A 16559-nucleotide genomic window follows, 5' to 3' on the forward strand; every position below is an offset into this window, starting at 1 on the left:
TGTTGTCTTTCTGATAGTTTATTCAGTCGTCTGCAGACGGACTCTTTGCGGTCTCAAGTGTGAGATGGTTTGAATGAGCTCAGAGCAGAGGCAGTTAGATTATATACAATACATTATCTTGTAAAAGGATGACCTTGTTCTATCATCAGAACAATGTAAGTACAATATTCACGTCATAATGTGTGTACAATCAGGCAGGGGTTAATCAGTAGATTTTAACATACATGATGTTCACTCAATCAGCAGACTACACACACACACACACCTAATCATATGACATAGTAACTCATTTGTATCAGAGAAGATGAATAATAAGAATTCCCATTACATTCCCCCATTTGAGTGTATTACACTCACAAATTCACAAATAATCAAACTAACATTAATCATTGAAATCCAAAACTGATGATCAAAAAAAAAAAAAGTCTAAATATACAGTATATCCTCAGGAAGTGCTCTTGTTCAGTGAAGCATTTCCTAGTGAAACAGACAGTTCCTTGTTGTTGGGTGGGGTTTGTTGTCATGACAGATTGGTGAACTCCTCGTTGTGTCACCTGTTTGTCATTATATCCACATTATTGATGATTATTTATCAAAAATCCCATTGTGCAAACATGTTGTGAAAGCACCAGTAGTCATCCCTACAATATTGTTGTGATATTGATATCGAGTTATTTGGTAAAAAAAAATATTGTGATATTCGATAGCCCTAATACAATCTATGGTAACAATTACAGTGACTGACTATTTTCTAACCCTGGGTATCCTGGAGGAGAGATACTGCCCAAGAAGACCTTCAGCCGGTTGGCAGATAATACTGATAAGCGTAAGATTTTAGTATCTATAGAGTATATTTCTGAGCCAAGACATCAAACTATTGAACATGGTTTGATATTCATGTTAGAATATATGAGATATATTAGTAGACTCACAGAGCCATGATAGGAGCATCAGTGACCCTCCACATCACAACCATACCAGCATACAGCAGCTTACCTCAGTTTTATCTCACGGTTGTCTTTGCTTGTTTGATCTAGGCCTGTAGAAATCCAACATTTCATATTTTACTGTCATTGTAAATCTGATTTTAAAAATTCTCATTCTTTCAGGCTGTACTTTTAAACTAATGAAATGGGATCATTTTCAATGTTTTACCATCAGTCCCATTTGGTCTATACCATGATGTAGCTATTTACCTTTTCAGAGTTTCTTCCCACTGCAGTAAACCAAAATGCTTCCCAGTATGAGCACGATGATGAACATAATATGCTGCATGCATGTTATTTCACCTGAGAAGTGGATCAGTGGATCTATTTTTGGAAAGACTTTATGATCATACCATAATAATACAGAATTATTATTATTTCCAGCTTCCTGTCACTGCCCCATCACTGTAAGCCTGTGAAAGAGGAGATCTTTTATTGTAAGATTTATAGTGTTGGAAAAGGTGGATTAGCACATTGACTTTAATTCAGGTACTTAACAATTGCAACAAATGAGGATCTCACGTCTCTGTCAGCACTTCACTTCTGTAAACACCCCTCTTCAAAAGATGAATTCTAATCTCTTTGAGTCTCTAAGATTAAATACACATATAATAATACTTTTTCTGATGATAAAAATGATCATATTCTTGGGAATAGCTGAGCTCTTAGCCGTCTTTGATCTCTCACACACACACACACACACACACACACACACACACACACACACACACACACACACACACACACACACACACACACACACACACACACACACATATACACACATACAAATGATACAAATAATTACAGGTGATCTGGATTGAGAATGTAATCCAAACTAACCCCAAAATACAGTGTGTTATTTATTGATCCTTGTCCTCAGAAATGTAGCACTGCAGACTTTCAGGTGGGCGAGCCACTGACCAGACACAACGTTTTAAGTCTGCAACGTGACCTCCCTCTGAGAATTTAAAGAATGCTGCATCTTATGTGTAACAATGCCAATACACGTGTAGTTTGTTGTTTGTCTTTGTAATCAGTTGAATTGATTTGCAGATAGCAGGTCTGCAGCTGTCACCAACCAATACTTCCAGGAGAACAGGTATATTTCCCTAACCGGTTTGGTGTGTGACATTATGAAAGTGTATTCTTGCAGTGATGGTTTTATATGTGAAGTTGGAGACGCTAGGCAGAGGACTAATTGTCTCTTCTTGTGCTTGAGGGCGAACTTCTCAACTCTAGGTCCTTATCTCACCTTTTAAAGACCATAGTTGTGCTCTTTCATTTGATCTAACACGCTGTGTCCTGCTTGGTGTGTTATGGTCCTCATTAAGTGCCTCAGCATTCCAGCTTTGTTTGAACACTTCCTATACCAGGATGTCAGTCTGGCAGTAGAGTTGTAAAACTCAGTTTAAAGAAACTGTGGCTTAAATCCAGAATCCAGAACCCATATGACCTAAACCACATTTTATAATGAACACTGCTCCCGTCATGTGTGGTGCTTCCACAGCTTCATAAGATAATGATACTGAAAGGCAGGTGCATTTTACAAAGTCAACAAACCTTTATCACAATTTTTACATCTTTTTTTTTCCTTTTATTTAGTTTATTTGTTCGGGACAATCAAATGAACGTAGTAAAACTTGAGTTTGTTACAAACAAGCTGCAGTGACTGATGTTTTGCATATAGAGATCATCTCCTGTCCCTAGTTAGGCTTTTAAAAGACAGATATCAATATTACATACAAAAACAATAACGATGGAGCGTCCTGGTGGTCGAGTGTGTTAGTGCGCATAACGTATAATCACAGCGTCCCTGGTTCGAATCTGGCAAGGGACCTATGCTGCAGGTCATTCCCCTCTCTCTCTCCGTTTCCTGTCTATTTAAAGGCAACAAAAACCCCAAAATAAATCTTTAAAAAAAAAAATACAGTAATGATAAAAAGGGAAAGAGAAAATCTTACATATGATTACAACACATAGTCCTAGTACATTATAAAATAATTCATCAAAAATGCTCACATCTCTGATTTTTGGAAATAACTTTTACATCAACTAAACAGATAAATGACCTCACCCTTTAATGTTCTTCATGTGTTGTGAGCTTGGAGGATCTTTGACTAATGACCTAAGTATTTCTGATATCCTGACCACAGCAATGATCACATGTTTTGAACTTTTAGATTGATCCTTGTGTTACCGTTTCCTCAGTTTGGACTCACCTAATCACTGCTGATAAGCTTAATATTAATCTGGACTTTCCCCCCTTGTTTCTGGACATTTTTTTCTTTCTTTCCTGTTACACATGGTTTCTTCCCTGATGTCAGATAGAATCAGTCAACTGGACGTGGTGGACCAGGCAGATTAAAAGGTCTGGACAAAGGCAACATAGTTTCACTTTCAGGGGGAAAACAGCACATACATACATACAAGGGCTTGACTGGATTGAGTTCCCTTCGTATTTGTCCTGTAACACATTAAAAATATGCTTTCATAAATAAAACTAAGCTACATTATAAAGGACTGTTAGTAATTTGCCTTTGCAATCATCTCACATACCACCAACAGAATTCAGACAGGATGTATATATTGCTGATCAATAAGTCACTCGGCAGAGATGAAGACAAAGCTGAACGCGTTTAAAGGTACGGTCTCATTATGTTTCCGTTCACTGACATTTCTTCACACTTGGCCCAAAAAAGGATGTGATGCTACTTTTTGTTGGCTGATAAAGTGATAATGTACTATAAATAGTGATGAAACACTAAAATAACATGAACGCTGAACAAATGTGGACTCCAACCTACAAATCTGCTAAAGTCAGTAGAATTAAATGGAAACCTGTGACAGTATTACACCATCAGCAGCGCTAATCTCAAGATGAGGACTCCTTAAAAATGTAAATGTAAAGTTTTAATTTCTAAAAAGGCTTAATGCATGCCACAACCGGAGACTGTTTTCTTATGCTTTTTTTTTTTAAAGATGTTTTTTTTTTTCATTGGGAGATTTGCCTTCATTTGACTGTCACTACTGTCGAGAGACAGGAATTATGGGGAGAGATGGGGAATGACATGCAACAATGGTCCATAGCTGCAGTTTTTCTAAGGATGTTAATGTGGTATGTGCTTTCACTGTCAGGATACTGTGGTGCTGGCCACTGTAGTTTTTAACACATGTTATTCAAACAGGAAGGACCAGTGCATATTATGGGGATGCTTTGCAGATGCAAAAGTATTTCTGGCAGCTGGCACATACATAATGTGGGATTAAATCAAAATAAACTGCATGGTGTTTGTTCATAGAAGGAGCATGTCACCCAGTTTGGATCATTGATGTGGTTTTAATCATGTGTAAAGTTGTGTAACACAGAGAAATAATATATATCAAGCTTCGTTACACAGGTAATACTTGTTGTTAAATCAATTCATCATCACACTCATCATTTAAACATTAATATAATAATAATATATTTCAGTTAGTGTCTGTGTCTAATATATTCTACTTTTTGTCTCTCTTCAACTTATTCCTGAGGGGAAACTTATTCCTAAATAAGCCCTTGAATAGGATCTGCTGTATTGTTGTATTGACCTTTCACAGTGTAAGACTTGAACAAAACTGGAGCCCCACACCTCATCAAAGAATGCAAAGAGAGTCCTCTCAGGTTACCCCCAGGAGCTCTGTTCCAGTTTTGTGAATGGTTTTATTTAGTGATGTCCGTTTGAAGCCACGTTGTAGCGCCATGCTCACCTGGAGAAAGAATCGCTCCCGTTTTCTAAGTATGTGACAGCAGCACTCGCCAAGAAATGAGCTGATAAGGCAGAGAGTTAATAATGATGGGAGTGAGTGTGGAATACCCAGTGCAGCCTTAAATCCCTCTGTGCTGTATTTATCTGCCTCCTTTGTGTTTAAAGCTTAGACGCTCCCCCCTCCACAGGGCATCTCATGGTAGATGAATTAGTGAATACCAGTTGGAATGTGCACGTCTTTTAGCCGGTATTAATGTCCCACTGAGAACAACTGAACAAGTTTGACAGCTGAAATACAAGGAAAATGACAAAGGCCATACAATACCTTTAGCATTTCCTCTAAAACTCTGTAAACATGGGAAGTTTAGGTCAGTGTGAAGGGATTTTTTGGCACGCCCTTTTTTACTGCAGTCCGTTAAATTTCATTGAGTGAGGCCTGTTATTCTCAAATGAGATATCGCTACAAACTCTTGGAAAAATGTCAAAAAGAGTTACTTAAGATAAATGGCTGTTATGAAAGTTTTTAGGGAGAGGAGGAGGAGGAGGAGGGGGGGAGACAAAAACAGCGACTCAGCCATCATCAAACATCAGCTCCTCCCACTGAGAGCAAACACCTCCCTCCCTGCTTTAGTTCACTCCCATCATAGTGAGGTTAAATCACCCTGACAGAGCTCCACAGTTCACTACAGATAGCCACAGGTTGCTCTCAGACTGGTGCACAACACAGGTGTGACTGCATGTCAATGAGGACGCCGTCTCTACCTGTTAATCATCAGCCTTGCACAGACACTCATTTCAGTCGTTCATCTCAGACATTTGCCTTCATCGGCTTGTGCATCTTTGGCAGCACTGTTGGACCTTCTGAATCAGACCTGATACCTTACAGAGCAGCACATTTTTTTTAGGGTTTCTCCTCAAAGAGCCAGAGAAATGAATTTTGACGAAATTCTCAGTCTTATCGGAGGCTTTGGGAAGTTCCAGAAAATCTTGTATATATGGATCTGTTTACCTCAGATCTTTCTGGCATTCCACATGCTAATCTCTGTGTTCACTGGGGCTGTTCCTCCTCATTTATGCCACTCCACAAGGCCCTCAGCAGACGCTGCGTCCTCCTCAAACTTCAACTTTAGCCTTCTGTCTGACCCCGGCCGCTGGCGTGAGCTGTCCTGCACGACCTCCTTGAACCACAGCCGTGCTGTAGCCGTTGGCGATGGGCACCCCTCTGGGAGCTGCCAGGGGGGCTGGGAGTACAGCACAGAGAACTTCCAAAGCACCATAGTAACTGAGGTAAGTGAACTAACTCGCTGACAGACTCTCAATTCAGACTTTGAATATAGTGAATATTTGCATTTTCCCCTGATGTGTTTAACATGAGGACTCCATGCAAGCTAAGGAATTCGGAAGGGGCTTTGCAGTTGTATTACAGTGGAATCTGGTGATATCTGAGACAGTGTTGAACAGGGTTAGGATAGAGATGGACTCCCGGGGTGCAGGCATCCTGTAGGCCTCCCCACACACCCTGCCAGCCTGCCAGGTTTAGTAACACATGAACATAAGGGCAGCAAGGGCAGTTACATGACCGAGATGATGTGATTAGACAAAGCAATGGCACATGTGACACGTGAAGGTTCAGCTGCAGTTACAAACAATTCAAACTGGCCAGTTCATTATTGTGGAACTTTATGAGAAGATTCTTTGGGCTCTATAACATTCCTGCAGTGGATAATATGAAAGGCCCATAGTCATACTGTAGATGGATCTCCAACACAACCCTAAACCTTGAGGGCAAAATCTGGAGCCATGACATGTGCCTTTTATTAAAAAAAACCCAATACTAACAGTCCAAAGGCCTAGCAGAAGTAAAGGCTACAGTGTTCCTTACATCACAAAGCATAGATCGATGATTATTTTTTATCTCTGTAGCCTTACCAATTATGGAGGTTAAAGGAAAATAAAGGTTCATTTGAAACTGATGCATTTCGTATAAGTATGGCAGTTGTGGCTGAGGTTTAGGTGAACAAGGCCTTGCATATGATGACAGTTGTTGGGGCAACCTCCATCAGCTTCCTACTGCTTTAGAAATAAGCATAACTTTTATATGATTGCCTTAAAAGTTGAAAGTGAGTCTTACTAAAAGTCAATTCAGGAACTAGCCGTCTGTAGCATTATTTTGGCTAACTGCATTGAGGTGGAAAACGTACATGTTGGTTTGATTACATGTGAGGCTGTGGGTAGCTCAGCGTCTTTTCATGCTAGTAGGATAAAATGACAAGAAACACATTGTGTACTGGATGGTAAAGACTCACATACTGCAGTTCCTCACACAGTCATGTGTTAAAATTGCATTTTTCTTAACGTGTGGAGCTGAATGTTTGATCCATCCAACCTCCAGCTGTTTCTGTGGAGGTGAAACAGTCTCCAGGACAACAATATTGATATATGCTGTAAATCCATGTGTAGTAGCTACACAGATGGGATTATTCTCAGACATGGACACTTCTAACTTTTCAGAGTCTGGCTGCAACAGCTGCAACAGGTGCGACTGAAGAACAAATGTTGCTCTTAACTCTTAGGGAGAGCAGTGACTGCAGTAACAGCAGCAGTTTCTCTGGGGTAACACTTACTGTGCTGTATTTGTGTCATTGTCGAATCCTTTTGCCCTTCTGTTTCCATTCTTCATTTTTCATCTTCAGTTGTTTTAGCTTCTCTCTGTGTACTCTAGCTCAAATAAATAAGGCCATTCAATGTAAAATAACTCACTTGTTATCCTAATAATAGTCCACAGGATAATCCATCATTGTACTTGGTTTTTGTTAAGTTTCCTTACAGTCTAACCATGGTGAATGTCAACCTCATACATACAAACCAGCTGAACCAGATGAATATGCAGTTGTCCCTGGGGCTGTGATACCTGCTACAGACAGATAGTTCCTGTGTTTACTTTTGATTAAGACTCACAAGCCAACTTTTCAAGTGACTTTAATTAAAAAATTTAAATTTGTCTTGAGGGTTAGAAGAATGGTTGTGGGGTCATTAAAATCAATAAAAAGATTTTATCTCTTTTGTTGCAAAAATTTGCCCATCAAATTTCATGTCAACCTGCTTATTATTCTATGACTTATCTGAAGGTGGTGTTCAAGGACCGCACATAGGGCCAGATTTACTAAGATCCCAAATAGTGGTTACTAAATTGCGTGCACAGTGCAATAGATTGCGTGTTTCGTTTGCGTGTGTTTTGCGGGTGATCTACTAGAATAACTGTGTAAATGAAAACCGGTTCAACAGGGTGGAGACAGCAGTATTTAAATGAGGGTGTTGTGTCTTTATGGAGAGTTTGGACGAGCAGAAAGCTGCAAGCACAAAATGAAATGTGATCAGGTTCTAGTGGAAGAGGTTAACTAATATATTGAGTTATAACAAAAACAGATATTACCAGTAAAACCCACATATGAGAGAGTATTAGTGACAAAGTCAATGCTGTTAATAAAACCACAAATATTACACTCCAAAAATATTAACAAAAAAACTCTGTCCTGTGTGTATTCTGTCATTGTGCCTCCGTCTCCTCGTCTCCATAGTAACAGCAGGTTAATACCTGTCCTTCAAAGGTATTATTTATAGACACAGTTAGCGTCAGAAATAATACCTTCAGGTTTGGTAAATCACAATGCGTGTGCTAAATAACATATTTACATTTTCTCCTCCCTGTATTTTACACACTGGGGTTGAAACACCTAGTATTACATTCATTATGACAAACATACTAAATGGACAGTATGTATTATCTTACACAGTTGAAAGACACAAACCTCAGTGCGCTGCGTTAGTAGATCAGCTTGCACATTTTTTGCGGGTGATGTCAAGTTTAAACACGTTTCTACACACGCAGACCTTTAGTAAATCAGGCCCATAGTGGGAACTGTTCAAAAAACGGTCTAAAAATGGGAATGATGGCCTGGTGGTTGCGTGAAAACATCGTGGTCATCAAAGATACTAGGATTTATCCTCTGGGGACCATAAATGTCAACAGAAAAGTTAATGAACATCAGGACGAGTGTTTTTGAGATGTCTTGTCCTGGATCAAAGGCATCTCAAGGTGGAATTTGGGCTTGAACTGGCACTAAAGAAAATTTCATTTCATTTTGAATTTCATTAGCAGTCATCCTCTGGGGACTATAAATATACATGCCAAAATTCACAGTGATCTAGCCAGTAGTTGTGAAATAATCTCACTCGGACAGATATTCTTGGGTCTAACGATTTTTGTCCAACTATTTTTAGATAGAAAGCAGAATGCAGGACTCCTTAAAATTCTTGCAATCAAATATTTTCTCCTAACGTTCTTCTTTCTGTTGCTTTCAGTGGGACCTGGTTTGTGAGAATGCAAACCTGAACAACTTGGGCTCTTCTATCTACATGTTTGGCCTCCTTGTCGGGGCTGTTGTGTTTGGGAGCTTAGCTGATAAGTAAGTGTGATAAGACCAATCCGTCCTCACACCACTGTTGGAAGGATGACATAACCCCTTCTTTTGTAGGTTTGTCCTCTTTAGTTATACTCCAGAACTGTTCAATGTGCCATGTGTCAGAGCAGATAAAGGTTATCTTTACAATTGAAATTTTGCCTTCGTAAAAGTTCTATATCTCAGGCTTGTCAGTGACATTGCTTTTTTCCCAAATAGCAATACAACAGGAACTGTTTTAATAAGTCATTTTCAACATCACAAGCATTTGAAGTAAACAGATTGTTGTTTTTTCAGGTACGGTCGCAGGATCATCATCCTTATTAGTCTGACTATCCAGACAGTCTTTGGGGTCGGTACCGCTTTCGCCCCCAATTTCTACATCTACATAGCTCTCCGCTTCATGGTCGGAACATCCATCTCTGGTGTCATCATGAACGCCTTTGTTCTGGGTCAGTGCAAAATCAAAGAGTTAACGCCATCTTTTAATCAGGGTGATATTTGTCTCCATATCTTCAGATGGCATTAGTTATCTAAGGGTTCATTTCAGATCAATGATGGAACACAATTGGAAACAATATGAATGTGTACAGTAGGAGAAATATCTCACCTGAAAACAAAGGAATAAAACATTTATTTTATTACAGATTCTAAATTATAATGTTGGGTTTCATAATGATATAATTTATTAAGTATGATTGCAATTTTTAATATCAAACATCATTTAACTTGATCGGTGCAATATTGCTGCTGTGCACTGAGAGGACCAGCCTAATGTTACTGCCAATTTTTGAATTAAAGGATCAATTAACCCAAATAAAGAAAACAAAATGAGTTTGTTTTATGTGACAAGATTTTGAGATGTCCACTTATTACATATTTACTACCACCACAGTCCAAGTAGTCTCAATACATATCAAATATACATATCTTATATGTAAATGTGCATGGCTAGAAACCAAGAAGGATGAGTGGAGGATTTTCTCTAAATTGGTTTAACTGATCCTTTAAAAATGTATACATACTATTATTAAGAAAAGTTAAAGGAGTCTCCTATATGTGCTGTAACACTATTTTGTTCCCAAAAAAATAATCATGATCTTTTATCTCACACTAGTTTCTAACATAGTTATTGTTTGGATATTATGCTGTGTAATTGATGTGTCCTGTCCTGTCATTCAGGCACAGAGTGGACAGGGTCTAAGCAGCGGATGCTAGCTGGGATCATCACAGACTACTTCTTTGGCTTTGGCTACATTCTGCTGGCCGGTGTGGCGTACCTCATAAGAGACTGGCGTAAACTGCAGCTGGCTATCTCAGCCCCTGGTTTCGTCTTCATCTTCTACATCTGGTGAGTGGGCAGCACGGTGTACATTCAGAGTTTCTCAAATAACTTCACCAGTATTGTAAAAATTCAAAAAAAGACTGTGTGACTTTATGATGAAGGAGATCCGTTTTCACTCCCTATGATTGAAAACAAATCTGTAGTGGATTTTCAATGTCACGCATAGTTGGTGCCAAATTCCTTTCATACTTTAATACAGAAGTACAGGAGAGTACACTGACCTACTTTTGGCCACTTTGAGGAATATATCCGTGTGTGTCTTGCTACAGATCAATAGTCATTTTTCCTTGTCAAATGTAACTCATAGCATGCATAATGGCTGCATTCTATGAATGTTCCACTATTTGCAAATATCATTTGTTACACCTGTCCTGTCTCAGTCTCCTCCTGCAGCACAGGAGTCAAGTACAGATGTTAGTCTGTAGGTCACCTGAGCAATTTGTCTTTCACGTTTTCAGGGTGTTGCCAAAGTCGGCACGCTGGCTGATGGCCAATGACAGGAAGGAGGAAGCGTGGGAACTGATCCGGAAAGCGGCAGAGATGAATGGGAAGCCCCTCACCAAAGATGTGGAGATGTGTGAGGTAGAGATGTAACACATTTACAGGAACATGTTTAGCATTTTTATCTGACAAATGACTCAGTTTTTTAAATCATATATCAAAACTAGGATTTGTTGAAGATTACATAGATTATCATTATACAATTCTGAATAGTTCCTGCTGTTGTGGAGCAGCTGCAGTACAGTAAGTGTGACAGAGAGAATCCACCAGCACGGCTCTGCTGAGGCAACCTTTATTACTTTGCATAAATGTTTCGATCACTTGCTATTATTTGAACATGCAAACTACTTAAACAGAGCTGTGTTTTGTTCTCTTTACAGCCATGACTCCAAAGTCTGTTCCTCACTGTCTCACTCACTGTTTCACCAGGTCTATAAAATTGAAGAGAAGACCAAAGTGAAGAGAAAACACTCAGTCATAGACCTCATTCGAACCCCAAACATGAGGAAGCAGTCTCTGATTGTGTTTTATCTGTGGTGAGTATTAGTAGAGCGTTCCCTCTCTATTTACACCAACTTAAGATTTACTGAAGAGTACGTGCACGCTAAGCCTGCTACAGTTTCTCACCATGTTTTGGCCTTTCATTCGTGCTAAATCAGCATTTTAACACACCAAAAATGTTCTTCACAGCAATAAGTAGGAAATACAGCCTTGTGGTTTAGTGTAGATAATGAAAACTGAGCTGCTGAAAGATGAAGACGTAAGCCTGTGCAGACACAGTCAGGGTGATCTGTGGCTGTTAAGACAGGAAGAGAAATTTCCCACAGTGCAGGTGATGTCATTGTGTTTGTTTAGTCACATGATCTTTAAAGAATCTTTTGATTGACTGGGTTCAGTCTCAGTGCAGGTTTTATACTGCATGATTTTGTTCTCGCTCATTTGTCGGACCACAAACAGAAAAATCTGGACCAAAGTGTTGGATTAAAAACAGCCATTGCAGTAGCATAGCAGCTGCTGGCATTAAAACCCCACCGATAAACTGTTCGCATTTTGTGCAAAGACATAGTTTGATATTGTTGATTGTACCTTTTAAACATTTTGTAATGACACACTGCTGCGCTGGTGCTCAGAGATCACACACAAATCTGGGTCTCAGGTTACTTCTATCTTTTTGTCACATGAATCACTACTATAATATCATTGCAAAAGAATAAACAATCTATAATTAATGATTGCAACGTAGGTTTGAGGTCATATCAGACACTAGTGAATCCAAATATAACCTGATCACTGCCCTTAATGCTTTGCAGAGAAATGGGATTTAGAGTTCAGTGTGTATTGTTTTTTGTCTGCCAGAAGCAGAGCTGCATTCAGACTGCAGGTAAGAGAGATTTAGGTCATGTTTATATTTGCTCTTGCATTTGATATAGAGGATTTTTCACTTAAATTGTGGCAATGCAGCTTCAGCTGGAAGCATATTTAATGGACAAACCGGCAGCTGGTACGGGATATTGGCCACACTGAAAAGATATGTGAACGATCTGAACAAAGAAAGCAAAAGATGTTGGCAATAAGTTCAAATTAAGTTCATTTCAAACATCTCTTTTGTACATTTTGTATTCAGTGCAATGAGCAGGTTTCCTGCTGGTGCTGGTTAATGAAATAGATGTGCGGCAGATATGTTGACAAGATTTATGCTGTTTCTAGAGAGAGATGTCATATAAAGCTTTCATTTGTGAATGAGAGTAGAAGTGTTGTGAGGGTTGTCTTTTATCTGAGATGCAGGCATTGATGATGATGCTGATTAGATTTAAGAGATGTCAGCCGAGGTCATCGGGTTTAATTACTGATGCTTTCTCATCAGTAATTAAACCTGCTGATTCAGTGTTGTAAAATACTAAAATAATCCAAAGAGAGGTGAATCCTTTTATAGACACAATACAGTATCTACTGAGTGTGTTAGCTGCTGTGATACTGGTGGCTTGTTTGGTTTAATTATTAAAACCAAACTGTAAGATGGTTTAACTTTTAAGTCCAAGGTTTGATTTTTAATCCATAGCGGTCAAAGTATAATACATGTTAAGATGCTAACATGGATAAAATTAGCAGGTTTAGCAGATAATCATTCCCACATTCACCATCTTATGTTATATATTTTTATGGTAATGGATGAAATGACAGTGTAATGTGAGAGGCTCTTAGTGATGAACCTACATCGAATTATCAGTGACTTTATAGTTCACCTCAACTTTACACAGCTTCACAGTTGTTTCAGCTCATTGTTTAGCTGTCCAGCTGCAACTGCAACAGTTTTAGTTCACTCTCAGTGGTCTCACAGTGCCATTTTCAGCTGACGGCAGCTGTTTCTCTAAGAAAAAGCTTTAAAAATCCACTGTACACTACCTGTAACTGCTCTGCTAACAAACAGACACAGTTAGCTGTAGGCTAGCTGCTGAACATAGTGGAGCATTTAGCAGCTAAAGAGCCAGATATTTCCCTCAGGAGGTGGTAAAGCAAAAATAGAGAAAAGAGCAAAAATAGAGTGAATATTGGACTTACATTCAAGTTCAACTTAAAATGTGTCAATTTTGTGTTAACAACTTGTTTTTGTGGCCAAGAATATCAGTTGTTGCAGGATAAAGTATGCTACCATTAGCATGCTATAATTTGCTAATGTTTGCAAATGTAAAATTACCACCAAATGCCAATGACTGTAAACCAAAGTACTGCACAAACTGATTCATGGCGTGATGTTGGATCTAGTTAAGGCATTTCAGTTGGAGAACACTTGCTAGATGATTTAAGCTAATTAATATTGAGACAGATATTTAGATATGTCTTTAATCCCCAAATGTGTCTTTCTATATGTACAAGCTTCTCTGCAAGCTCACACATGTAAGTGTAGCTTTTTTTAAGGAAGATTCTGGATTCTGTAGTCTACAGAAAAACGTTTCCTGCCATGGCATCTATAAAAGTTGCACCAGTGTTGTCATAAAAATTCACTCTGAGCTTTATGGAAACATTAACAACACAAAACAGTTTTCCTTAAAGAAAAAATATTCACGCCTCGGTTTCACACAACCAGAGGAAAACAGAAAGCAACCAGAACAGCTGTTAATCCAAAAATATTAAATAATTACACAGATCAGTAGAATTGTTTCATTTTCAACCAAGATTTTCTTTTCATTTTTTAAACCAAACCTATGCCAGAATCATGTGTATGACGCTATAATCACATATAATCCTACCTAGTAACTAAGGCCACATAAGATGAAATGTGAATAAGATGTTTAACTTTCCCATTTGTCTCAGGTTTGTCAATGTGCTCGTGTACTACGGCCTGTCGCTCAACATCTCCGACTTTGGAATGAACATCTATCTGACGCAGATGATCTTTGGCCTGGTGGAGATGCCCGCACGCACCATCACCCTGTTCACACTCAACCGCTCCCGCAAATTCTCCCAGCTAGCTTTCCTGGCAGTGGGCGGCATGGCCTGCCTGATGACAATCTTCATCCCCAAAGGTGCAGATGCGTGTGTACCTCCACCACATGAAGTAGACCCTTATTGTAAACCAAACAGGGACACTAATACCAGACTACAGCTTCCTCTTCCTTGTTGTTCCGGTGTTATTATCAGTGTGTGGTAGAAGCAGTGCACTGACTCTTCTTTGACCTCTCCTCTAGAACTGTCTGTCATCAAAACAGTCCTGGCCATGATTGGGAAGTTTGGCATCACAGCCTCTTTGTCTATAATTTACGTCTACTCAGCTGAGGTGTTCCCTACTGTTATCAGGTGAGTTTCAACAAAGCCTCTGAGCCAGATTTGATGAAGCTTTTACAATTGTACAGGATTTAGTGCTTTATGATTCTGGGTAAGTGTTCATTTTGAAATGAAGCCATCTGTGATTAAGTCACAATTGAGGTACAATGCCAAAAAAGCCCTCTGTACATCATGTGGTGTCAGTCATTCAAACTCACATCTGTCTTCTTAATAAACTAATAAGAGTTTGAGGCAGCAGGAAAATGTGACTGATATTTTATATGTTGTATTATTTTCCAGAGCAGCAGATACAAACCAGATGTTAGTACATCAGACTTTAGAGCAGCAATGTTCATGTTTTTGTTATCAGAATGAAATATACACACACATTTTGCTGATTTCCAGCAGCAGCAGTCAGCTGTTGTCAGTGAAAAAGCTTTGATTGACAGGCAAAGTTAGAGAGCAGCTGGTGAACACAGTTGAGCATTCAGCAGCTAAAGAAGCAGATGTTTTCTTCAGGTGTTGGTAGAGAGTAAAAACAGCTAAAAGAGAGTCGATAGTTGGTGATGATACAAATGATAATGATGCTGTGATAAAATGATCATAATTATGTGCTAGGGTTAGGGTTAGGGTTAGGGTTAGGGTTAAGCTGGTAATATATCAGTGTTGTGTTTACAGCTTGTTATGTTGCCCCCTACTGGCCAAAAATTGAATTTCAGCAGATTCAATAACGTTGTGTACAGGAAATCCAAAGGTGCTAGTCCCAACATTTAATGTTGTTTATGTTTCACAACAGCATTAGAAAATTAATATCAGCTGATTTTTATCAACTTTCAACCATTAATATCTGTATCGCCCTTAAAAATCTGCTATCAGCTAGTCTCTAGTGCTGATCATCATTGTCCTAATCTAGTTGTATTGTCTGCTGCTAAAACAGAAAGACACTGAAAGAAGTGATTAATTAACCCCCCCATCTGCGATGGTGTTCCTTCAATTCTTGACTCACGTCTCTCTATCTCGCAGACAAAATGGAATCGGCCTAGGATCCATGTGTGCTCGGACCGGGGGTGTCCTGGCTCCAATGATGTACCTCTTGAGGGGCATCAGTCCGCAGGCTCCCATGATTCTGTGCGGTGTTTGCCCCCTGCTAGGCTCTGCCCTCACCCTGCTGCTGCCTGAGACGGCCAATAAGCCTCTGCCTGACACCATTGAAGACGTGGAGGGATCCAGCCTCAGGTTTGACCTCACTCTTCAATCGCCAGGCACATTTCCGTAGAGTCATCATTTAGCAGCAAATTGATTGATTTTTATCACGGCCAGGTAGAATCATCTGGCACCATTTCAAAAAAGTTGAAGTTTCAGTACTAGACAGTATCAGTTTTCATCCAGGCTTGCCAGTTACACATCTCGCTGTATTACAGTGATTTGGAATAAAATGCTTCCCTCTGTCTTTTATCAGTGAGGAGGAGGACAGTGTGCAGCCAGTTTTCTTTGACACTTCTCTGAGGAACACAGACGTGGTCGGCAGCACCAGGATGGACTGTTGAACAACAGCAGCACATGTCAGTAGGAGGTTTCCTGTATATTTCAGGACTACTTCAAAGGTATAAGTCTTTGCTTCCAGTGGAAGTTGAGATTAGACTATTTTTTCTGGATCTTTGCCAGATTGTCAACATTTGTACAAAGTGTGTGTATGTATTTTTACTCTTTTTTAATATATTTTTTGTACAAGTTTGGCTTTAAATTACTTGTTGGTGTA

At 39.3% G+C, this 16559-nt stretch overlaps 1 protein-coding gene across 1 annotated transcript; it reads left to right on the forward strand.

The window, feature by feature from the left end:
* The first annotated feature begins 5662 nt into the window (after positions 1 to 5662).
* Positions 5663 to 16347, forward strand: si:dkey-119m7.4 (uncharacterized protein LOC560629 homolog). Its single transcript, XM_062436974.1, has 10 exons — positions 5663 to 6019; positions 9095 to 9198; positions 9490 to 9644; positions 10375 to 10543; positions 10996 to 11119; positions 11468 to 11574; positions 14351 to 14562; positions 14725 to 14833; positions 15824 to 16036; positions 16260 to 16347. The coding sequence occupies exons 1-10, from the start codon at positions 5663 to 5665 to the stop codon at positions 16345 to 16347; spliced, it is 1638 nt and encodes a 545-aa protein (XP_062292958.1).
* Positions 16348 to 16559: the final 212 nt, after the last annotated feature.

The sequence above is a fragment of the Scomber scombrus genome, chromosome 17, assembly GCF_963691925.1.
Source record: "Scomber scombrus chromosome 17, fScoSco1.1, whole genome shotgun sequence".
Classification (NCBI taxonomy): Eukaryota; Metazoa; Chordata; class Actinopteri; order Scombriformes; family Scombridae; genus Scomber; species Scomber scombrus.

What these genes read in the sequence shown, in the direction of transcription:
- si:dkey-119m7.4 (XM_062436974.1), top strand. Translation starts at nt 5,663, where the DNA reads ATGAATTTTGACGAAATTCTCAGTCTTATCGGAGGCTTTGGGAAGTTC. An exon ending in CATGAACGCCTTTGTTCTGG is followed by an intron (nt 9,645 to 10,374) that starts GTCAGTGCAAAA and finishes CCTGTCATTCAG; the next exon opens with GCACAGAGTGGACAGGGTCT. An exon ending in GTCTTCATCTTCTACATCTG is followed by an intron (nt 10,544 to 10,995) that starts GTGAGTGGGCAG and finishes TCACGTTTTCAG; the next exon opens with GGTGTTGCCAAAGTCGGCAC.